The sequence below is a fragment of the Struthio camelus genome, chromosome 22 (genome assembly GCF_040807025.1).
Source record: "Struthio camelus isolate bStrCam1 chromosome 22, bStrCam1.hap1, whole genome shotgun sequence".
In the NCBI taxonomy this organism is placed as follows: Eukaryota; Metazoa; Chordata; class Aves; order Struthioniformes; family Struthionidae; genus Struthio; species Struthio camelus.
The window spans coordinates 6,917,926-6,941,429 of NC_090963.1; the positions used below are offsets into that span (position 1 = coordinate 6,917,926).

Consider the following 23,504-nt stretch of genomic DNA (forward strand, 5'->3'; position numbering starts at 1 on the left):
GTCGCACTGTTCAAGAACCATTCACCTCTGCTACCCTTCCACTGTCCCCAGGAAGCTGCCACCATGTGCAAAAACACATGCCGAGACGCCCAGCCATGAGCAAATCTGTAAGAGGCTGCAGTTCAAGGGAGGACCCCTCCACAGCCCATCCTCACCCCTGCTACAGCTGTCCTCATCGCTCCCGTCTCCGCAGTCATCCTTGCCGTCACACTTCTGTGTGTTGGGGATGCATTTCCCGTTGCCGCACTTGAAGCTGTCATCCGTGCAACCTAGGGAAGGGGCCGCTTGTGCGAAATGGCAGCGCAGGGCACAAACACTCTCCCAAAGAAGGACTGGCACAAACCCTCTAGTACCTCTGGCACATGGCTGTGCCCGTATCTCTTCCTCCCCAGGCAGGGAGAGCCTCTGCTTACTCTGTTCCTGAAGGCCTCCAATGACACGATCCCATCCCAGAACGGTCTTCTCAGGAGTTCTTGCCCCCATGCCCCCCTTGCCACAACCATAAGGCCTTTGCTTCTTTGTCTTACAGCAGACTTAAAGACACATTTGTCCTCTTTCTTCTTGCAGCAACCACACATAAACATCTATTTTCTGTGTCTCCAGTTTTTAACTCTCTAAACTGCATATCACTGGTTTATGCAATCCCTTCCTTCCCTAGAGCCTATGTCACCTGCATCTCTGCTCATCCTCATCTCTCTCCTCTGAGCTCTTGCTTAGGGCGGCTGTGCGGACTCGAGGAAAGCTGCAAACGCAGCGCTCCAGGCAAGGCCTCGCCTTGCCCAGCACCAGGCTGGCGTTTTGGATTCCTCATGTGCACGTCTCCAGCACAGCACTTGCCTTTCTCTGCTCGGTGTGCCTCTACCACCCCCCTTCACCTTGTTGATGCCCTCAGACCTTTCTGCCCCCAGGACAAGTCACTTACTGCACTGAAGCTCGTCGCTGTTGTCGCCGCAGTCATTCACGTTATCGCAGACCCAGAACTTCGGCTTGCACCAGCCGTTCTGGCACCTGAACTGCTGGTCAGTACAGGCTGGAAAGGGAGAGTGAGAAATCAGGATGAGAAATCAGGGGACAGACCTGCAAATGCACCTATGGAGTCACCCACTATACATCTGTCATTGCGTCTACAACAGCACCATAGGAAAATCTGGGCAGCTCTCCCAGCAGGTATCCAAGCACACCGGAGCAAGTGCGCCAGAAAACACCGCAACAGCTGGGGCTACGCGTGCACACATATGTATATATGCACTAAGCTTGGGGCCATGCATGCATACATACATATGTACACACGCACTAAGCTATAACACAGCATTTCCACGGCTCGGGAGAACGCAACTATCTGGACTGTCTCAATGTCTTAGCCAGGTAACGATGAAGCCAACCTTAAGCAAGCCCAGTAGCAGCAGGAGAGCCAGAGGCAACTACTCAACAAAAGCAATTGCTACAACCAGCGGGAAAGTACCTGAATACCCAGGTGGCTGTGGCCGCTCACTGCCCAAGGCGGCAAGAGAGGCGAATCAGGCCAGCAGTACACTGCTCCTCAAAGTACAGTCCCTTCCCTTAGAAGGAGACCCCAAACCAGAGGATCCCACCTCCGCTAATTAACTTCAGGCCTGGGATAACAGCATTATCACAGAATCACAGAATCGTTTAGGTTGGAAGGGACCTCTGGAGATCATCTAGTCCAACCTCCCTGCTCAAGCAGGGTCACCTAGAGCATATTGCCCAGGATCACATCCAGACGGCTTTTGAATATCTCCAGCGAAGGAGACTCCACCACCTCTCTGGGCAACCTGTGCCAGTGCTCTGTCACCCTCACAGGGAAGAAGTTTTTTCTCAGGTTCAGATGGAACTTCCTGTGGTTCAGTTTCTGCCCGTTGCCTCTTGTCCTGTTGCTGGGCACCACGGAGAAGAGGCTGGCCTCATCCTCTTGACACTCCCCCTTCAGATACTTGTACACATTTATGAGATCACCTCTCAATCTTCTCTTCTCCAGGCTGAACAGGCCCAGCTCTTGCAGTCTTTCTTCCTAGGAGAGGTGCTCCAGCCCTCTAATCATCTCGGTAGCCCTCCGCTGGACTCTCTCCAGGAGTGCCATGTCCCTCTTGTCCTGGGGAGCCCAGAACTGGACACAGTCCTCCAGGTGAGGCCTCCCCAGGGCTGAGGAGAGGGGCAGGATCACCTCCCTCCACCTGCTGGCAACACTCTGCCTAATGCACCCCAGGAGACCATTGGCCTTCTTGGCCACAAGGGCACACTGCTGCCTCATGCTTCACTTGTTGTCCACCAGCACTCCCAGGTCCTTCTCGGCAGAGCTACTTTCCAACAGGTCAACCCCCAGCCTGTACTGCTGCAGGGGATTATTCCTGCCTAGGTGCAGGACCTTGCACTTGCCTTTGTTGAACTTCATGAGGTTCCTCTCTGCCCACCTCTCCAGCCTGTCCAGGTCCCTCTGAATGGCAGCACAGTCTTCTGGTGTGTTAGCCTCTCCCCCCAGTTTAGTATCCTCAGCAAACTTGCTGAGGGTGCACTCTGTCCCTTCCTCCAGGTCATTGAGGAATATATTGAACAAGACTGGACCCAGCACTGACCCCTGGGGGACACCACTAGCCACAGGCCTCCAACTTGACTCTGCACCATTCACCACAACCCTCGGAGCTCGGCCATCCAGCCAGTTCTCAATCCACCTCACCGTCCACTCATCCAACCCACACTTCCTGAGCTTACCTAGGAGGATGTGATGGGAGACAGTGTCCAAAGCCTTGCTCAAGTCCAGGGAGACAACATCCACTGCTCTCCCCTCATCTACCCAGCCAGTCATTCCGTCATAGAAGGCTATCAGGTTGGTCAAGCATGATTTCCCTTTGGTGAATCCATGCTGACTACTCCTGATCACCTTCTTGTCCTCCAGATGCTTAGTGATGACCTTCAGGAGGAGCTGTTCCATCACCTTTCCCAGGATGGAGGGGAGGCTGACAGGCCTGGAGTTTCCTGGCTCCTCCTTCTTGCCCTTGTGGAAGACTGGCGTGACATTGGCTTTCTTCCAGTCCTCAGGCACCTCTCCTGATCTCCACGACCTTTCCAAGATGATGGAGAGTGGCCTAGCAATAACATCCGCCAGCTCCCTCAGCACTCGTGGGTGCATCCCATCGGGGCCCATGGATTTGTGGATGTCAAGTTTGGACAAAAGATCTCTAACCTGATCCTCCTCAACCGAGGGAGAGTCTTCCTTTCTCCAGCCTTCCTCTCTTGTCTCCAAGGTCTGGAATTCCTCAGGACTGGCCTTAGCAGTGAAGACTGAAACAAAGGCAGCATTCAATAACTCTGCCTTCTCTGTATCCTTCGTCACCAGGGCACCCGCCCCATTCAGCAGCGGGCCCACGTTTTCCCTAGTCTTCCTTTTGCTGTTGATGTATTTGAAGAAGGCCTTCTTGTTGTCCTTGACATCCCTTGCCAGATTTAATTCCAACTGGGCCTTAGCCTTCCTTGTCGCATCCCTGCACCCGCTGACAACGTCCCTCTATTCCTCCCAAGTGGCCTGTCCCCTTTTCCACATTCGGTACACTTCCTTCTTCTGCTGGAGTTTGGCCAGGAGTTCCTTGCTCATCCATGCAGGTCTCCTGCCCGCTTTGCTGGACTTCTTCCTCAGAGGGATGCACCCGTCTTGAGCCTGGAGGAGGTGATGCTTGAAGATTAACCAGCTTTCTTGGACCCCTCTTCCTTCTAGGGCCCTACCTCAGGAGATTCCCCTAAGTAGGTCCCTGAAGAGGCCAAAGTTAGCTCTCCTGAAGTCCAGGGTTGCGATCCTACTCATTGCCCTGCTCCCTCCTCGTAGGATCCTGAACTCCACCATCTCATGGTCACTGCAGCCAAGGCTGCCCCCAAGCTTCACCTCTCCAACTAGACCTTCTTTGTTCGTTAGTACAAGGTCTAGCATTGCACCTCTCCTCGTTGGCGTCTCCACCACTTGAGTCAAAAAATTATCATCAATGCTTTGCAGGAACCTCTTTGACTGTTTGTGCCTAGCTGTGCTGTCTTCCCAACAGATGTCAGGGTGGTTGAAGTCTCCCATGAGAACCAGGGCCTGTGAGCGTGAGGCTACTTCCAGCTGTCGGTAGAAGGCCTCATCGATGACTTCCTCCTGGTCAGGTGGCCTGTAGTAGACCCCCACAACAGTGTCACCCATGTTACCCTGCCCTTTAGTCCTTACCCATAGGCTCTCACCTTGCTCTTCATCCACCCCGAGGCAGAGCTCCATACATTCTAGTTGCTCCCTCCCATAAAGAGCAACTCCACCACCTCGCCTTCCTGGCCTGTCTTTCCTAAAAAGCACATAGCCATCCATGACAGCATCCCAGTCACGTGAACTATCCCACCATGTCTCTGTCACTGCAATGAGATCATGGCCCTGCGACCGCACACAGATCTCTAACTCTTCCTGCTTATTCCCCATGCTGCGTGCATTGGTATACAGGCATTTCAGAGAGCCAGTCAAGCACGCAGGCTTCCCAGAAGAGGTGCAAGAGGAGCCTCCATAGCCATGTCCCATGCTGTCTCCCCTGGCTGCCTGCACCCGCTGGAGGCATCCTGACTTGAGCGGTGTTTTACTGACTCCCCTGCCACTATACCACTCCCCTTCCTCCATCTTGCCTAGTTTAAAGCCCTCCGTACCAGGCTGGCCAATCTGTTGGCAAAGACACGCGTGCCCCGCTTGGTAAGGTGGATCCCATCGCTCCCCATCAGCTGTTGATCTTCAAACAGGGTCCCATGGTCATAGAAACCAAAGCCCTGTTGCCAACACCAGCGGCGCAGCCAGCTGTTAACTTGGAAAACTCATCTACTCCTCCTCCTCCTGTCCTTTCCCCTCACAGGCAAGATTGAGGAGAAAACGACCTGGGCTCCCAGACCCTTCACCACCATTCCCAGAGTTCTGAAGTCCTGTTTGATGGTTTCCAATTTGCCTTTCGTGTCATTAGCACCCACATGGAAGATCAGCAGAGGGTAGTAGTCCGACGCGTGGACAAGCCTTGGCAGTCTTTCCACGACATCTCTTATTCGAGCCCCTGGCAGGCAGCAAACCTCTCTGGACAAGAGATCAGGTCGGCAGAGAGGTGCCTCTGTCCCCTGCAGCAGGGAGTCACCCACAACAATCACTCGCCGCTTCTTCCGGGGCTTCCTGCACGGCACAGGGTCTGCCAGGCCAGTTGCCTCCCTTGGAGCCATGCCCAGCTCCTCCTCGGCTTGGAGGGCGCTAAACTTGTTCTTCAAGGGTAAGTCTTGAGGAGGAGCAAGAGCCTTTCTCCTTCTACGAGAGGTCACCAGCTTCCAGCCCTCTTCCACAGCGTTATGATGCACCTTTACACACGGTGCTGAGCCCTCTGACAACTCCGCTGCAGTGGGGGCAGGGGACTCCCGGAGCTGAACAGTCTCCGAGAATGCCCTGTCAATCTCCCGCTCAACCTCTCGGATGCTACGCAGCCTACTAACCTCCTCCCGTAACTCCTTTATCTGGTGACGCAACTGGTCAACCACAGCACACCTCACACAGGAGAGCTGACTGTCAGCCCAGGCCTTGCGGAGAGGCCCCAGGCACTCCCTGCAGCCCGGCACCTGCAGAGCTGCATCTGCTGTCTGAGGGTCTGTCTGGGTTGAAGCCTCAGACACAGCCGAGGCAGCACCTCCAGCAGCCACTGGGGAACGTGCTCTGCGGTCCCATTATCTATGGGACTTCTGTGTTAATCCAAGAGGAAAAATTATTGCATGAAGAAACTACACCCATGTATCACACAGGTTTTCCAGCCATAAGGTGCCACGTGTGCTCTGCAATACCTGCCTCTGTTCAGTAACTAAACACATCTTTACACCAAACACCCAGCTCAGCCAGGTGCAGCCAAACCCACAAGAGCTAGCAGGATTAAACAGAAAAACATTGGGGGTGGGGGGGGGGGGACTGGAAAGGCAAGGAGATTTCCCCTAGGAGGGGACTTGATTAGAAGGAACCCACAGCTCCCACACTAGGAAAGGATCTCAGACTAATCCTCCCGTCAATTGCTTCTCACTCCAGTCTGAAGGAGTAAGGCAGCGCTTGCACTAGCGAGCAAGGCAGGCAAGGGGGCCGGCAGCTCATCTGCAACTCTCAGCACTAAGGTGTGTTTTTACACGTGCCCTCCAGACGGCAGCACATGTGTTGATGAGCATGCAGAGTCAGAGCATACCTGGTGCAACAATTTAAGAGCATCTTTCGAGAGCTGACCTGCTCCTCAGGTAGGCGCACTGGGAGTGGCGCTGAAGAGGAGGCAAAAGCAGAGCTTTGCCGTCAAGTGTTGGGCTCATCCCCTCCGTGCAAGTTCCTCTCTAGCTGAGCTGCTGTTTTGCAAGCCACAGAACGCATTGCACAACCCTTGCTAAAGAGAGCCCACATAGGGGTTTGTGTCTCTGCAGTTCCTCTGGTGATGCCCAGATTACAAGAGCGCCCTGCCTGGCCACATCCAGCCCTGATTTTTCCCTCCTACATCCTCCAGATCAGCAGCAGTTAAACAGAACAAGGCCAGAGCACATAGCCCCCAGTCACCGTGGAGCAGCACAGCCCTTCCCATAACAAGCCAAAGAAATAAAGGACAGACTTACTGCAGGATCTCTCATCGCTGCCATCTATGCAGTCCAGCCACCCGTCGCAGCGCATGGTTCTGTCAATGCAGCGGCCAGTGTTGCAGGCAAACTTGCCAGGGCAGGCTGAGAGGGAGGAAAGGGATAAAATGACACGTGAGCCTTCCCGCTGCCCCTTCTCCTGCGCCGAGTGTCACCAACCCCAGAGAGCTGGTGGGAGCGCGGCTGTTAGCAGCCTGCCCTACTTCCAAGTGGAGTGGGTTTCCGCTGCCCAGCCTCGCTGCTCCCTGAGCTGTGCAACTGAGACAGCCCATCAAGGGTCGGACCAAAGTCCATTTAAGCCTATGGTCTTGTTTTTGACAGTGGCTGTTAAGTAGGTGCTTGGGGGAAAGCCTGGGCAGGGCAGCACCTCTGTACTCTCCCCAGCTACCAGTCATTCTCAGCTCCAGTATTTCCTAAAGCGCATATAGTTTCTGTGCATTTTACAACCCTCAGTGGATTTCTCCTTCATTAGCTTGTCCAGTCACCTATATCAATTTTTAGCATCCTTTGGTAAGTTTTGCAGCTCAGCTCCCTGCTTCAACAAGGACTTCCTTTTGAACCTAGTTCTTGCTAGCTTCACACCACGGCCCTTAGTTCTTGCATTGCCCTTGGGGCCACCTAGCGAGTCCTTTGTATCTCGTCACATCCATTCCTACACACGGCAGGGAGAAGCCAGCTCGGCTGTGACTAATGTCAGAGAATGAACCGAGTCTTCACCTCTCCCACCCCCACATTTCTGCACAGCACACAACTTGGCCATTGTTCAGGGTAGCCTGCTTATAGCATCCAACAGGAAAAACACCTTTTTTCAGAACAGAGTAGGAACACCAGGACGTTTGCAGTTAAACAGACATGCCCCTAACGCCCTGGGAAAGCGTGCTTCCCGATTTATAGGGCAACGTAAGCGGAGATGAAGGACGCCCTCCAGTTGTTTAGTCTGCAGCAGAACTGAAGCAAATTAGTTCCTCCCACAGCCTTGAGATTTTAACTCACGATCGCTGGAGTCGTAGGACAGGTACTCAGCAGAGAAGCCGGTGTCTGTGTAGGACTGGTCTGAGTGGAAGCGGACCTGTATTTTACTGGTAGTACTGGCCACTACAAACTGGGAACGCTCCCCGCAGTACCTAGAGGGAAATTGAGCAAAGATTCATGCTACAGAGTCAGCATTGGGCGACCTTTCTTCCATTCCTGAATCCTCCATCTCCACACGGGGTCACTTCACACACCCTGAAAAGGAAGGAGGCAGGAAAACAAGAGCAGGTCTGATCCCAGCATAGACCGCTGGACCTTGAGGCCTGCACACAGGAGCCAAATTTTGCTCACATCATCGTTAGATTTGGGCCAGTAGCAAATACCACCAAGCTGTGACCTTGACAACGATTTAGGGGCGAGTTCATCAAGATCCCTGCCTGACACACTGATCGTTGCATCTCTCTGATCTTGGATCAGTCGTGTCTCTGGATTCGGGCAGACTAATGCCACAGCAGCGGGTGGCTTGGTAGGAATCGCTGTTACACAGGCCTCACTGCAAGAACCAGCCAGCGCTACGGATCCAGGTTCTAACTCTGAAACTCCATCTCTTCACAGAAGGGTCAGCTCTCTTGCCCAAAACATTGTGAAAAAAACACTGCTCACTTCCTCTATGCAACACCAAGCGGTATTTTTGGCCCAGATTACAGTAAGTTGTGCAATAGCAAACAGCAAATGTAATAGTAAATGCATCACACAACGCAACGCGATTGCCCTAACAATAGAGATTTGCTCGTTCCAACAAAATCACGCCAGATGTTTCTGTAGAGATCTGCCTTTCTGCACGCTAGGCATGTGACGTGATGCTTCAAAGCCTGCATTTTGGACCTTTTTTTTTCAGCTGCAGCACACAACAAGCCCACAGGCTATTCTCTAAAGCCATGTGTGTGGCTCCCCCTTCTCCATCAGGCACCGAACTGTGAGAGCAGGTCACACCCAAGCACCCTCCTGCCTGATCATACCCCAAAGAGCAAGAGCACTCTTGTTCAAGGAAACCACAGGTACCATGCAACTAAATCAACTAAACAACCCCTCCCCTCAAAGGGCCCCAACGAGCCACTACCAACCTTGTTCGTGAGCTAGATTGCCTGACACTCACCTCGTGCTGTTGACCTCCACGTAGTCCTTGGTGCAGGAGCTGACTGGGATCCCGGGCTCCAGTACAAAGAACATGTTGAAACGCACCTTCACATTCCTTTTAGAGGGGACCTGCAAGGAGACAGCGGGGCAAAGGGAGCAGCGTCAGGGGCATACTGTTTTCTGGAGCACAGAAAATGCAAACAGGCCTCCTGGGAAGCCTATTTGGAGGGAGGGACGGAAGATAACTGAAGAAGGAAAGAAGGGAAACAGACAAAAAACCAGCTTCCCCAAAAGCCACTAATCCCCACTTTGTCATTCAGTCAGTTCACTCGCCTTGCTGACCGCAGGATGCCACATTCAAGAAGCATACAGACAGGGGTCGAAGCCAGACTTCTGCCGACACGTCTGCTCTGCCAGGGCAGAAGGTTTCTCCCACTGCCAGCTTTGCCACCAAGTGACTGGCCTGTCCCAAGGCCCAAATGCTCCATGGTTTGGGTAAAGCTACGGATTCGGCTGCTCTGCCTACAATCTGTCCTAAAGCTTCCCTCCAGTCACGGCAGACTTTTGGCCTCTAGGTAACGTTCACTGCTGCAAGCTCACATGCCCTATGTAGCATATAAGCAGGTTCATTTGACAGAGTAATTAAGGCAAAGAGGGGGCCCTGTCTCTCACCTCTATGTTCCAGACACAATCCATGGCAGGCGGGTAGTGTGCCGGGTAATAGGGAGTGGTGAAGGTGCCACTCTCTCCTTTCAGAGTCCCACCGCAGACTAGAAGATGAGCAGGAAGACGAAAACAGGTTAGAGATTCAAAGAGATGTGGCTTTCCCAAGTCTTAGATGGCTATTGTCCGAGGCAGGAAGGGAGGCACATGCAGCTGCCTCTAACAAGGTTAAGTTGATCTCTGGAGAAAGCAGCTCTGCTCCAAGGCTTGGAGCAAACCCAGGAGATCAATTAGGTGCTTCCTGCACACAGCAGTCTGCGTGTCTAATTCAACATAATTTTTATTTTGCCCTCCTCGGGGGACATCATTACAGCAGCCAAGAGCATTGTGGGCAAGGCAAGCTCTAAGAGCCAGAAGGTGACCTGCTTCCAGGTCTCCTAGGCTTGAAAACATCCCTGGCAACCTGAATGCAGCCAGAGCTGCGCGTCCCTGTTCAGCTGCCCACGGCAGGGAGAGGTGGTGGGGGACTGGGTCAAGGCCTCCGCTCACCTTTCATCTTTGGAAGCTGGAAGAACTCAGCCTTAAAGCCAGGGAATCTCCCCTCCTTGTTGGTAACCAATGTGACAAGCATGACGTTCTGGGAGGACAGGAAGGTCAGGTTGTAGGAAGGGGCGTAATTCCCACAGAGCCTAGGAAAAAAGAAAAAGGAATGGACAAAATCCGTTAGATACATCTGCATAGAGAGCCCTGAGCAGCATAGATGAGTCCTGAGCAGGGACATGAGCTCAGTTACCAGTAGGAGTTTCCTGAAGATCAGCATCACCCTGCTGTCTCGCACCAGGACTTAGTGCCATACAGCCATCTAACGGAGAGCTAACGTGAACCCCTTTTCCTCCCATCTTGGGAGCTAACATAAACTCCTCTCCCTACTATCTCCCCACCCAAGGGGGAAGGAGGGCCAACCCCAGGGGATTCACCTCACTACAGCATGGTGCTCCACAGGGCTCAGAGAGTTGTACACCTTGATGTAGTCACTCCCATCTGTGCACTGCTCCAGTTCCAGAGTCTTGAAGGTCAGGCTGATGATGAAGTTGGCATCAGCTCTCAGTGTCCAATAGCAGAGAGCATTGTTAGGATATGGGCTGTCGGGGAACCCCGGTGTGGTGAAACTGGTGATCTCCCCTTCCTTGGCATGGAGGGCAAAAATGCAGCTATCTGCCCAGGAGAGCAGGAAACAGTTAACATAGCAAAAAATGAGTAAGAGAGCTCTTTCCTCTAGGTGCAAGGTAAGATGTGGAGGACAGCTCAGATATGGGCGTTCTGTCCTGTCTTGCTCCGAGATACAGAGTGCACAACTCACATTATCCCTCGCCTGTCTGTAGGCCGTTCCTAGTGAGACGCCAGCACTGTGCTCTCTCCCAGGGAGCACCTTTCCTCATCTCCCTCCATCTACACAGTGAGACATTTGGGAAGAGTACGCTGTGCCACCCACTACTGCTAGAGAACACTAGGGCCTGTACCGCAGTCTGGCCAACCCCAAACCAGCTCTGAGCACACCAGGTCGGCCTCATACACAGTGCACCTTTCTTCAGGCCCTTCCCCCCCCTCCCCCCGCTTCACAAAGGAAACCGCCCCAGTGAGGCCTGGGGATGCAGAGAGGCTATTACCAGTGAGATGGAAGAACTGTACTTACTGTCCCGTGAGGAACGAGCTATGTTGGGGTCAACAGCTGCAGGAGAAAACAAAGGTGTTGTCATTCTTTGGGTTGTGGTTAGTCCCTGTGTGCAAGGCTGCAGAGGTCCCTGGGATCTGCACCCATTTGGCCTTGCTTGTAGGGTGACTATCTGCAAACTGGCCAGGAGGAAGCTGTTCCATTCCCGCACTCCCCAAGGAGAGCTCCACGGTGGGCTCTGGGGACCCGAGTGATCAAGCTTTTCCTCTGCAGAAGGGAGGATTTATCCCTGGCCCTCTCCAGACAGGTGCAGAGGAGAGCATAGCATTTGAATGAAGGGGAGCGGTCCACACAGGCATCCCCCATCTGCACGGGCCATCAAGGCAGCGCTGGTACAGCAGGTCAAACCCTGCAGCCAAAGGCACCCAAGGGAGGGGTGCAATGAGCCGCTTATCCATCCAGTGGAACGCCAGGCACCTTGTGCTCAGCGCCTCCCCCTTCCCCTGCCCTGTCTCACACCGAGGCCCAGTGAGCCAGCACTCACGGAAAGCGATGACCGACTCCACCTTCAACACGGGGTTTCGTAGCCGGGGGTTCAGCCTCTGGATCAAGCTCTGCTTGTCAGCCATAGCCTTGTCGAGATCCTTCTCCCGGTACTTGGGGACAAGGAACTCTGACCAGTAGTAGGCAATGACACTGCCTTCACTGCAGGGAAGGGCGATTATGGGGTGAGAGCAAGGAGAGACACGGGAGGTCTCAAGTACCACAGGAAGGGGCCAGGCTCCTTGACAGGCCATTTTTGGAGAGTGGCCATGGGGAAGGGAGAGTGTCAATAATAAGCTAAACAAATTGCGGGCCAGCAAACGTCCCTGCCAGCCCGGGGAGTCCCTCTCCAAGCTGTCAGGCACCACCCACTGTGATTCATGAGGCTCTGCTGCACCGTACCTTGATTTTCACAAGATGTCTCCCTTGGCACAAAGTGAGGCAGACTGGCAGAAAACAATACTCTGGCTCAGCACAAGGCTCTTCAGTTTGCTTTTCCCTGCCCACCCTTCACCAGGCCACTCAGGATGGCTACTGAGGTGCATCCATCCACAGCAGTTCAGGAAAGAGGGTCTTACAGCTGTGTGAGACTCCCAGCATCACCCTCCTCCACTCCCAACCTGGGTTCAGACAGCACTTCCTAGTGCTCACCTGAATGCAGTTATTACTGTCTCCTTGTGGTAAGGACCAATATCTGCATGACTCCTGTAGATCTCCTCCACCTGAAAGGAGTTTAAAAGAAGGATGTTCAGCAAGTCTAGAAGCAGGGAGGGGTGAAAGGCTAAAGACAGACAGAGCTTCAAGCCTCTCACGGAAAGTCAAGGCATGTACCAGGCATCCCTGGGGTGCAGGAATCTGCAGGGGCCAAAGCATGGTAGAGGGAAAGTCGAAAGCTCCAGAAGCCCCCAGATTCTTGCACGCTGCAGCCCCGCTCTGACTCAGCTCACCCTGCTCTTTTTCGGGGGAAGCACAATAAATCTGAGGGGAAAGGCAAGACCTGCCAAGTCTTCAGCACTGAGGGTGGACGTCCCTGCAGTTGGCTCTTGCTTCAGCCCCCAGCCCCAAGGCCTGCCTCCTGCTCAGCTGTGGAGCTGCATTTCTGCTCTGATCCTAAATACCAGACCTGACTGGTCTGCCGATCCTGGGATTAACCCAGCCAGGCTCATGCGGCACGCTAGGTCGCAGAGGCAGGCAGATACCGTGGCGCTGGGCTGGAGCCTTGACAACGAGACCTAATTAGAAGGCATGTTCCCTGCATGCAGCCCTGCGCATCATGCGACTCATTAGGACAGGGGAGACTTAGAGGTGTGAGAAAGCTCCCAGCAACCCTATATGCAGGATCCCAGCAGCCACAGGGCAAGAGAAACAGTCAGGCCCGCTCATAGCGGGAGGGATCCAAGAAACCTCTTACCGTGCTCTTCACCTTCTTGGCGAGGATGGCAAACTCGGGGGAGCTGGAGTTCTCATAAGCGTCGAGGAAGTCCCAGTTCAGAACCCGCAAGTGGCCATTGAAAACCTTCCGAACGGCCACGTTCCTGACTGGAAGGCAATGTTTCACAGACAGAAAGGCTGTCAGGGCATGGACTGCAGCACAGCAAGTCCCCAGTGCCAGGGATCGAGGCAGTGGGTGGGAAACGGCATCCCCCCACTTCCTGGAGCTGCCTGGGGCCTCTGGGTAATACTGCAGTAGCTAGGAAGGGCACATGCATGGAACACATGGTAAGTGAATCGCTTCTAAGTCCAGGGCAGTGGGGACATGCCCTCAGCACATTGTCCAACATGCCATTACCCAACCCTCTCAGAATTAGTCATGGCTTAACATCACACTCACATTTGAAGTGCCAAACCAGGAGGCCAGTGACAAGAGAGACGAGTAAGAAAACAACAAGCACGATGGTGATGACTACCCATCGCTTTGGGCCACGCTTCTCCATCCTCTTGGAGTTCATGGCAGGGAGGAACTCCACCCCTTCGTCCAGGTTGTTCATATCCTAGGAGGGGAGAGACAGCAGAGCAATGAAAAGGCCATTCCTAAAGCTTGGTTCAGAGAGGCCCAACAGTGAAAGAAATCAGCACCCAAGTCACTCACAAAGGATAGAGCAGAACAATCTGTCAAGTGCAACTCCCGTCCTGCGGCCTCAGAGCATCACAGAGAGCACAAAGCGATTCTTGGTGCCAGCAACTGCGTGGGCACCCCACAACAGGATGATCCCCGAAGGATTCTGCTTGCGCCACACAGCACCAGTAGGTGCCTTTTCCACACGCACACACACCTACTTCCTTTTTGGGCCTAATCCAAGGAGATCAGTTCAAGGAACCTCTGGGGCAAGTCCACACACCCCATGACCACGGCACGTCACAAACCCAGAACCTCCAAGATCTCTGCCTTCCGGCAGAAAAAACTGCTGCCAGGAGTTCACCCCTCCAAAACACTTGCTATGTGACAGGTGTGTCACCCTCACAAGCTATAAATAGCATTCCTGTAAAAGAAGAAATCGAGCTACTTCCACCTTTACATTCACGCAATTCTTTGCACGTTTCCTGGTCCATCACAGCACTCCTATATTTCTGCCTGGGATTTCCCTTTGGAGCAAATACAGGTTAAAAGAAATGAAACAAAAAAATTAAGCAGCACACAACCAATCCCCACAGCCCATAATCAACCAGACTGCCAGAAGCAAACATTTTGGCTAAGAACGAACAGCTCTTAAAGGCAGTCACCCAGTAAAGAGGAAGAACACCTGCCATGCGCAGCTATCACAGGGCTCAGAGTGAACGAACCATGCTGGGAGTCAGGACTTCTGGCTTCGGCCTCCCATGTCTGTAGCGCTCTGGGCGAGGTGGCCTCTCAGCTCTCCCCGGGACTGGTGTTTTCCTCAGGAGCTGTGCCTCCCACCGGGTGAGGGACCAGTAGCTCAGGGAAAGCAGCAGCCAGAGGCCAACCATGCAAGCAGGCAGGCAGGCTGAATTTGCAGGGTTCCTGCTCTACAGGCACACACGCTCCCTGGCTCCCTGCGCAGTGAGTCGGAGGCAGGGACAGAGTTTGTATTTCTAGCCCTAAGCTCACACGCAAAGCTGCTGCCCCATGCAGCCGGCGCAGTGAGTCAGAGGCGGGGACAGAGTTTGTATTTCTAGCCCTAAGCCCACACACAAAGCTGCTGCCCCACGCCGAGCCGAGTCACGGAGAGGAAGGTCTCTGACATAACACCGAGCCCTGTATCAGCTGCGCATGCACAGGCAGAAACACGGGACGGCAGGGAGCGTCAGCGAGCCCTTCGTTCCCCAGTGTTTCACTTTCACCAGCCCTTGGCCCTTGCTCTTCTGCCCTCCATCCTTGCCTTGCCCATGTACCTGCCACCAGTAAAACACTCCTGCCAGGGAGAGAATTGGAGTAGCACTTTTCATCCTCAAATCAGAGCAAGGTGGAGAGAGACAACCTGCTTCCCACCTCGGCATGCTCTTGATGAGACAAGCTTGCCTTGCGTGTCCACTCAGACCACAGAGAAAGAAAGAGGGATTACCTAATGCTCTTCTTACAAAATCTGGAGGGTGTAGCTGAGAGCACCAAGCCACAGATCAGGAGTCTGGAGAAAACCAGAAACCTGAGAGAGGTTTCAACCCCACCTTTCCTTCCCTCTAACACGAACAGAGCTCTTGCAAACAGCTGCAGACGCCAACTGCCTTCAGAGGATGTCAAAAAGGTCCAGGCATCCTTACCGGCAGGCTTGGGAGGCCTGAATCCTCACTCTCTTCCTCAGCACTGCTGGCCACTTCCTCTCCTCCCCAGAGGTGGCTGCACTCCTGCACTAACACACGTGGTGAAAGCTGACCACATCCTCTGCTTCTTGTCAGGCCTCTCTCATGCCTGTCTAGGGCCCTCGGGCAGGAACAGCCCGCTCCGGACTGCCCAGACCATGAGGACATCTCACCTTCTCAGCCACCACCTTCTTGTTTCCCCCTGTTGTTCCCCTCTCGGGCCTTACCGGGCAGGGTGTCCAGCAGCCTCCCAGCTCCACAGCTGGGCACAAACACAGGGCCCAGGATGACAGCAACAACGCAATACCACAAAGTGCCGACTAGCACAAATTCACTGCACTCAAACACATTCCTACGTTTTGGAAGAGGTAACTTTGTCCCCACAAGTACGATGCCAGATTAGATGTTACCAGTCTTCTCTCACCTACTATCAGAGCTGAGGGCTGACACAAACATACACCAACTGCTCAAGCTAACTTGACTGAAACGTCACCAACTCCTGAAAGTCGGGGGGTGGGGGGGGGGAATCAACAAAGGGCATCAAGTCACCAGCAACAGAGCCCACAGACCCGGGTGACAAGCTGTCCTCTCTGCACTTGCTTGGCGCACTGACTTTATCACTTTATCTTCCCAAATCTCCCCTCGTAGGCTAGCCCAGCTCCTACTTATATCATTCTCCCGCTCATTTTGCCCTTTTCTTAACCCAGCCTCTGTCTCTTCCTGCCATGTCCGTCCTTTCCACAGCTCCTCCCACCCTACTCACCTCCCCAAAGCCTCTCCTCCCTTAAGGATTGGTCTGGGGCCCTTTACAATAGAAAGGGACAGGGCAGGGGAGGCACCTTACGCCCCATTTGCAAAGGACTGTGTAAGTTTAATCCTCTGCAAACACATACTAAAAGGCCATCAAGATTAGAGGAACATATTAGTCTTCACATCGTTTGCTTTCAGAATAATCCGAGTTCATCATTCCACAGTTCCCTACTATAGCATGGCAGAGGTGAAAAAAGCCCTCATTCATTTGTGTCCCTCCTTCTTACTTTATCAGGTTGAGCAAAAAGAAACCGACGTGAACCACACCATCTCAGAGGTGCCACAGTGTCTCTATCATCAATATCGGGCCACCACCAGAAGAAACAAAAGATCTACCAAAGCCACAAAAGAAAATCTCACAGGGGATATTAGCCACAAAGCCATCCCTCCCCCCATCTGGCTTGGGAAGTCGCTGAGCTACAGATCACCAGATCCTGGAAACATTTAAAAGGGATGCATCACTGTAGCCTCTTCCAGGCAGTTGCCACGGACCACTGTCACATGCTGAGCAAGACAGACCATTGCTCTGATCCAAAGGCAGTTCTTTTGCCTACCCTACAACCCTGCCAGCTCTCCCAGGTGTATCTTCACCTGTGTTGTCCTTTCCATCAGGGCCTTTAAGTTCTGCTAATGCACAGACTGCAGATGCCACTCTCTTAAAATGGAAATAACTGCTTAGCTCTCACAATTACATAGGAAAAAAAAAAAATTGAAAAGGCAAACCAAGGAAACATAAATCAAGAAATTGCTCATTTAAAGTCAGGACTGCCTTAACTTTGACTCCCCATCTTTGAACGCTCATAAAGAGCCATCTGGCTCCCATCAGCTTCCAAAGCATGCAAGACATCCCCAAAAAGCCCTCTGCTTGAGACCCTTCCAGCCTAGCCCTGCCAGGTAAAGAGAATAATCTGGCCACAGATCTTGCAAGCATCTCCCATCTCCCACTGTGGTGCTGCTTGCAGAGCCAAGCCTTCTCAGGACTCCCAATAAGTCGCTGCTGTTTGCAAAAGGTATTTAATTTGCTTCTAACACCTGCGGGAGCCTGCAGCAAGGAAACAGCCCCCAGGGCTTAAAAGTATCTATCTATTCACAAAGCAGCAGTTTTCCCAGACTTCCTGGGGTCACCGCAAAAAAAGCTGCCTGCCCTTAGCTCAGAGAGGGAAGACAGTGTCTGTATTTGTTCTGAGAAACAACTTTGGGGCACAAGCTGTTAAATCTCTGCCTTAATAATGCACTCCCCTCTGGCAGGCTGAATTCTACCAGACGGTGTTTCTTTCCTGAAAGAGGGATCCCATGCTTCTTGCAGGAGAGGCATGCTATTAGAGGGCTGTGGCAGCAGCGAAATGACACAAAGAACTCTGGCCTGCTCTGGATCCTGGGAGAGCAAAGAAAACCCTATTCAACGTCTCAGCTCCCTAGGAAAGCATGATAGTAATGGTATACCGCAATCTGTACTGCTCACAGCCCTTCCAGTGGCCAGATGCTCATTACACCAAAACCACAGAGAGGTAGAGTCCTACTCCAAAGAGCTCACCATGGGGACAGCATCGCTAAGTGGAAGCATCGTACTCCAGCCTCCGGAGCTCCAGTCCTTCCAGTGAGGAGACACATGGCCATATCTTCCATGGCTGCAACTGCTCAGCAGCCTGCAGCCCCAGGGCTGAGGATACCTTCAGCCCTCTGCAAAATCCCCCACAATTCAGTTTCAGCAAGCACGGTGAGGGGACCAAATTGTGTCTCAGACAAATCTAGGGCTCAGCTGTGGGTAGGAGATCCTGCTGCACAAGGCCAGGCTGCATAATACTCAGCTCCATGGCTGAAGCATTTTAACACCCTCTTAGAGCTAAACGTTGCATCTTTGCAAAGACAAAACTCTTGGACAGGAGCAGTTAATCACTGTGATTAAACGGGGAGGAAAATACAGCTCCCCTCCCCTGTTACGCATATAAACACGCACGCCCCTCTTGTGGCTTCAGCACAACCAAAGGAAGTTAGGCAAGACAACTCACAAACCAACCTTTCTTTCAACCGTTTTGCTGCTCCTCTTGGAAAAAAGGACTAAAGATCTTTTTAAACCGGAGGGTGTTTACAGCATATCACTGTCAGTTTGCCCTTGTCCCAGAGCTGAGACAGCACTGACATCCACAGCACCAAGGGTAATTAAAGGAGCGTGGAGACTCTTAGGAGATTATTAATATTACTATTATTATTATTATTATTACCCCTGCGTAAGTGCATAAGCAGACAAGGAGGTTGTGTTACTTGCCTGAAGTTGCCCAGTAATCAGAGGGATATATGAGAATGGATCCAAAGAAGTTTCTCTCCTTGCCCTCTGTTTTGAGTTCAAGATCTCACCCGCTGCCTTTCTGATCCCTTACACACACTGTTATGTTCCCCAGCCTCCTCCACAGGCATTTGTACAAAGCCACTTTTTGAAGAGCTGTTGCATACTGCAGGCCGGGTAAGCAACCGTGACCCCAGCTTAGTATCTTGCCAATACAAGGCAAAGGATCTGAAGCATCCCCCAAGCACTACAGGAATGTTCAACTGGATTACGCCAGAAAGATTTCAGATGAGGCCCCATGTCCCGAGCTCTGAGTAAGAAGAGGCTGTATCTTCCCCTGCCTACACTCAGTGCAAATAAGCACCCATTTGACCTCAGTGTCGGTCATGTCCGGATCCAAACAGCACCGCTCAAGCATCTGCTCCACATGCTGTGCTCCCCACTGTACTACACATACCCTTTGGTGCTGCCACTCCTGCCCATCAGGGAACAGTAGCTCCTCTGGGGCGCTGGCCACCATGTCTCAAAACTAGACAGAAATCAGCAGAGACCAGAGACAAAAAGCAAGAAGTGGTCAAAAGATCATAGTTATAGCAAGAGAGACACAACTAAGAGTTTACCTCCTTTAGCTGCAAGCTTGCGAGTGCATGTCCCTCGCATCAAACATTCCCTTTCTGCAGTACCTTCATTGCAACAGCACGTACAAACGTAAATGAGAGGGAGGATCTGAATGCATGTCCCGCTCTCACCTCATCCGCGACTCTCCAGGAACCAGTCACTGGCATAAAGTGACTCAAGCTCCGAGTCTCCCCCCTCTTCTCAAGGAAACTATTTCAATAAACATTAATAATAGAAAACCTCCCATGATATTCTGCACGTTAGTCACAGGTTCAGTTACTTCCTCTTGCTCCTCTTCACTCCGTCCTCACCATCACCCCAGGGATCTCTGCTGTAGGAAGGGAGGTCTCAGAGTAGAGAGCATCAGCTAGGCTGGTTTGACCGCTGCAGCCACGCAGCGTCCTGAGAGGAAAGTCACGTGCCAATCAAGTGAAAGGATGAGAAAGACATCAGCCAGCCGTTTAGCACAGCAGTCAAGCTCCTGCTGCTGGGATGAGGAGACAGGACACGTTAGCACGGGATTCCCTGGCAGCAAAAAGCGCTCTCTGTACAAGAGCGAGTTTTTTTGAACAACCGTAACCCTCAGAGACAAAGAAGGAAATACACCTTCTCCATGGTGCCATATCACACTCCATTTTACTTCCAACTGGCCAAAGGCTCTGGGATGACAAAAGGGAGCATCTTCTACGCCAGAATGTGCCTGGGATTCTTGAAAATACCTGGGAGGAACGAGGTGGGGGAGGAGGAATAAGAGTTAGGAATTCAAGTGCTTAACTCCCTTGGGCTGCCTTGACTAGATAAGCCTTTTCCTGAGCTGGAAGAGCAAGCAACAGTCCAAGCTGACAAAAGTTGAGCCCAGAACTGGTGGTCTAGTGGTCAGAACCCTAGGCTGAGAATCATGGTGTGGGGAACAAAAGTATCCCATGTGACCTCAAATAAGTCCTTCTCATCTCTATAACGCCTTGAACGCTGTCACATTCTTCATCTGGTTTTACTGGGCCCAACAGTTCTTCTGTGCCTCAGTTTCCCCGAGTAGAGAGTCAGTGAGGAAGCTTGGAAAAGGAGTGTGCACAGACAGATTTGGATAGTGCTTGGTGGTCTCCTGCATGCCACTCCTCAGAGCAGAGAGTGCGGAGAGGAGCGAATCCTGCGCGTAAACAAGCCTCCCCACTCCTCCTCTGTAAACCGGACGCATAGTGTATTTTTAGATGGGAATTGTAATTTGCCCGACTGGACAAACCAGAAGATGCAGAAGTGACTAATTCTGTCAGCAGGAAATCCAGCAGGCACACGGGGGTGGTGGGAACTGCCACAGCAGGCTCTGGGCTGGAGATACTTTACTGGAAAGCAGAACTATCCTCCGGCAAAGGCCAGGAGACATCACAGAGTAGGACTCCCCAGGATAAGGGTTTCTGGGATGTTTACAAAGCACTGGTCCATTTGGGATCAGCGTCTCCCATACAAGGTAACTTCTGGCTTATTTGAAAGCTCAAGGCAGACAGCCCAGTGTGGCCCAGGCACCAGAAGCCCTCACTGCTCTCCTCTCCTCCTTCCCCTCCCAGATGCATGCTACCTTTCTCACTCAGAGTCTGTGCCTAGCTCGCTGGATGCTGACCCACAGAACTACCAGGCTCCCGCCTAGGAGTTTCACCTACCCTTTATCACCAGTGGTTAATTTATTTGTCCAAGACAACAGGGTTATGGGGTTCAGCTGCTTCCCCGGACCTTTATCGCATTCCAGTCTCAGCTCATCTGTCACAACAGTGCTTAGGGCCAAGACGCTCAGACCACAGAGCAAAAGAGCATGTGTGCGACCAGGGCAGCCTCACCCAGCCCTGCAGCCGGAATAGCTTGAGGAGCTACCCCTCCACAGCCTGGGTCACTCATGCTGCTCCAGGTCTGCAGGGACCTGCAGGGACCAGGAAGTTGCACAAGACCCACCATCTCACGCTAATGTACATGGCCAAGAAAAGGAACCCATGCAATCAAAAGTCAGAGATGGCCTGGGGGAGGACCGCTTAGATGAAGTACAGTAGTTGGACTATGTGACTTGACTCCTGTCATGTAATTACACCCTTCAGGTCCTAGCCTGTGTGTCCAAGAGGCAGTTTGCACCTCCCCTTTTCCAGCCACACCTGCCTCAGCTGGTGTTTAATAAAAAATAAATATCACACGGGCAGTTCAGTGCTGGAAAGGAGAGGAACAAAACCCGTCAGCTCTTCAGTCAGCTCAGGGTACCATCAGCAAGCCAGGCACAGACCCTGGCACATGCCAGCCTTTCAGATCAGAAGGCTGGGCTTATAGATCCCCCATCCCTGCTGAAGGGAGACTGCCTGTCTCAAAATGATCTACATCCAAAAGTAAATCCAACTGCTTAGCTGAACCACGGGAGTTAGCTGCACCCTTTGGCATCGGTGGCACAACTCCTTAGATTTCTACTTCTATTGAGCAAACAGTAGGCAAGGTCACATCACATAGCCTTTTCCCACTGCAGATTTTGTAAAAATGTTATACTTTCTCAAGTCTGAGATTTTCATGTAATCACCGGATGGGGGCGGGGGGAGAAGAGAAATCATGACTTAGGTGATATTTTAACTGTCTGTATTCAGATGGCTAAGCTGGCAGACCAGTAAAGGAAGAGAAATGGACCTTTCAAAAGGGCAATTCACATCTTGGGCGCCCTCCAGGGCTTTACTATGTAAGGCTAACCTGCTCCAGGGCACAGAGAGATGAGAAACGTATATTTTCAAAGTCTGACTGAAACAATACTTGTCTGAAATTTCCCAGATTATACTGAAAGCCAACACCAGCTTTGCAGTGCTGGCATAATGGGAAACCACCCATTAGCCCGTAAGAAAAAGAGATCTAAAAGCTGCTGACACATGGCGTGCACCGTATGCAACTCGCTTCACTCAAGTACCTCAACTACAGCTACACAACTCGAGATCAACTCCTGGACCAACTCTTGCAGAAAACCCTGGTACTGTTCCAGGAAGAGATCGTTATTGTTTAGCAGAGTCGGATGAGAATAAACATCTCAGAAACTCTTGATAAGAAAAGCATGGAAATAGCATACACAGGACTAAGTTTCACTGAGGCATGTTCATGCTGTGTTGCACCAACGCAGACAGTAAAGCCTTGAAGGAACTTTGCCAGCGTTTTATTTTTCTTCTTCAGTTCCTTATTAAGGGCAATTGAGCTATAAAACGATGGCATCTGACCTACAGAGGGAACATGGAGCAGGAAATTAGGGACACACAGTCCTCCAGACTGCCCACCTTCCCAGCACAGAGGGCACGTGCAATAGGGAAAGATAGAAGTCACACACCTATTTCAAGTCACAGGCTTAATTCTCTATAGCATTCAATGTGATCATCCTGAGTCATATGAGAAACTGAATTCCATTATGTTTATTACAGAAGAAACTAAGTTAATGTTTGCACAGGACAGCACAGACCTGGCTCGCTCCCTCGGACCAGGCTTACCAATGCAGCTGCTTCATGCAACACGGCAGCTCATGGAAGCACCCACACTTCTATTTGTGTTTCTGTTGCAGCAGAGACTTTTACATAAAAGACCTCATAATTCTTGGGGCAAAGCGGGAATTAAAACCACCTTACATGCCTGATACATGCAGCTGTAAACCACGAAACTCTGCCCTACGTTACACTTATTTCCAAAGACCAGAAAAGAGAAGCACGCCACAGATGTAAATAGCTTATTTAAAATACTCTTAAATCTTTCTCGGTACAGAAAGTACTGTCTGAACAACACAAATGCCCTCAAGTAGCCTAACAAAACAGCTGTGCTCCAGACCTTGATGAAACTCTCAGAGCTCATCTTTGCATTTCACCCACACTCTCTACTGACTCTCACAGTTTTGAAGTTCATCTGGCCCAAGACATTTGAATGCCTGAAGGCAAAAGCAGGGGAAATGCCAGCATCTCCTACCAGACAAAGCCTTGTGCTACCAGCAGAGCACGGGCCTCTTGGTTTAAGCTTCTGTGAAGGAAATCTCAGTCAAGGCATCTTTTGAAGGTCAAATGTCCTGTCTACTAACGCTTCAGCACCACGCTCAACGGGCAGCAGTCAACCAGCAGCGACTTTCTTCAGCAGAACACATCTTTGGGCTAGCAAGCATGTAATTATTTCAAAACAAAACTCACAAACTCCCTGCCTCCGGCAGGGCTCCAAAGGCAGGCAGGTCCCTCACAGGGCAACAGAACCATCACCTTTAACATGCTGCTGCTCTGGGACAAATCCATCCCTATCAGCAGCTGCGTTAGCTGCCCTCCCCTCCGGCCCAGTATAGTGTCCAGACATCACAGGACCTTTGTTTGCAAGGCTAGCCCTGGTGGCCTTTGGATGGAAACGGCATATTCCATCCTGGGCAAGGCAAGA

The 23,504-nt window shown here is 52.0% G+C and overlaps 1 protein-coding gene across 14 annotated transcripts in view; it reads right to left on the reverse strand.

Moving 5' to 3' along the window:
* Window positions 1-23,504, reverse strand: part of ST14 (ST14 transmembrane serine protease matriptase) — a 44,792-nt gene that overhangs the window by 4,298 nt on the left and 16,990 nt on the right. For 10 of the 14 annotated variants that reach the window (XM_009680450.2, XM_068917023.1, XM_068917020.1 and 7 more), the window contains 13 exons: window positions 13,467-13,626; window positions 13,047-13,174; window positions 12,287-12,357; window positions 11,637-11,797; window positions 11,114-11,149; window positions 10,398-10,635; window positions 9,970-10,109; window positions 9,430-9,527; window positions 8,777-8,886; window positions 7,642-7,772; window positions 6,628-6,732; window positions 923-1,030; window positions 156-269 (listed from right to left, as the gene is read on the reverse strand). In XM_009680450.2, the coding sequence (XP_009678745.2) occupies window positions 156-269; window positions 923-1,030; window positions 6,628-6,732; window positions 7,642-7,772; window positions 8,777-8,886; window positions 9,430-9,527; window positions 9,970-10,109; window positions 10,398-10,635; window positions 11,114-11,149; window positions 11,637-11,797; window positions 12,287-12,357; window positions 13,047-13,174; window positions 13,467-13,623 (1,597 nt within the window). In that variant the 5' untranslated portion in view covers window positions 13,624-13,626. Of the gene's footprint in view, window positions 1-155; window positions 270-922; window positions 1,031-6,627; window positions 6,733-7,641; window positions 7,773-8,776; window positions 8,887-9,429; window positions 9,528-9,969; window positions 10,110-10,397; window positions 10,636-11,113; window positions 11,150-11,636; window positions 11,798-12,286; window positions 12,358-13,046; window positions 13,175-13,466; window positions 13,627-13,724; window positions 13,744-14,416; window positions 14,803-15,352; window positions 15,595-23,054; window positions 23,361-23,504 lie in introns of those variants that run through there. The other 4 variants (XM_068917028.1, XM_068917017.1, XM_068917018.1 and 1 more) reach the window with 4 other exon arrangements.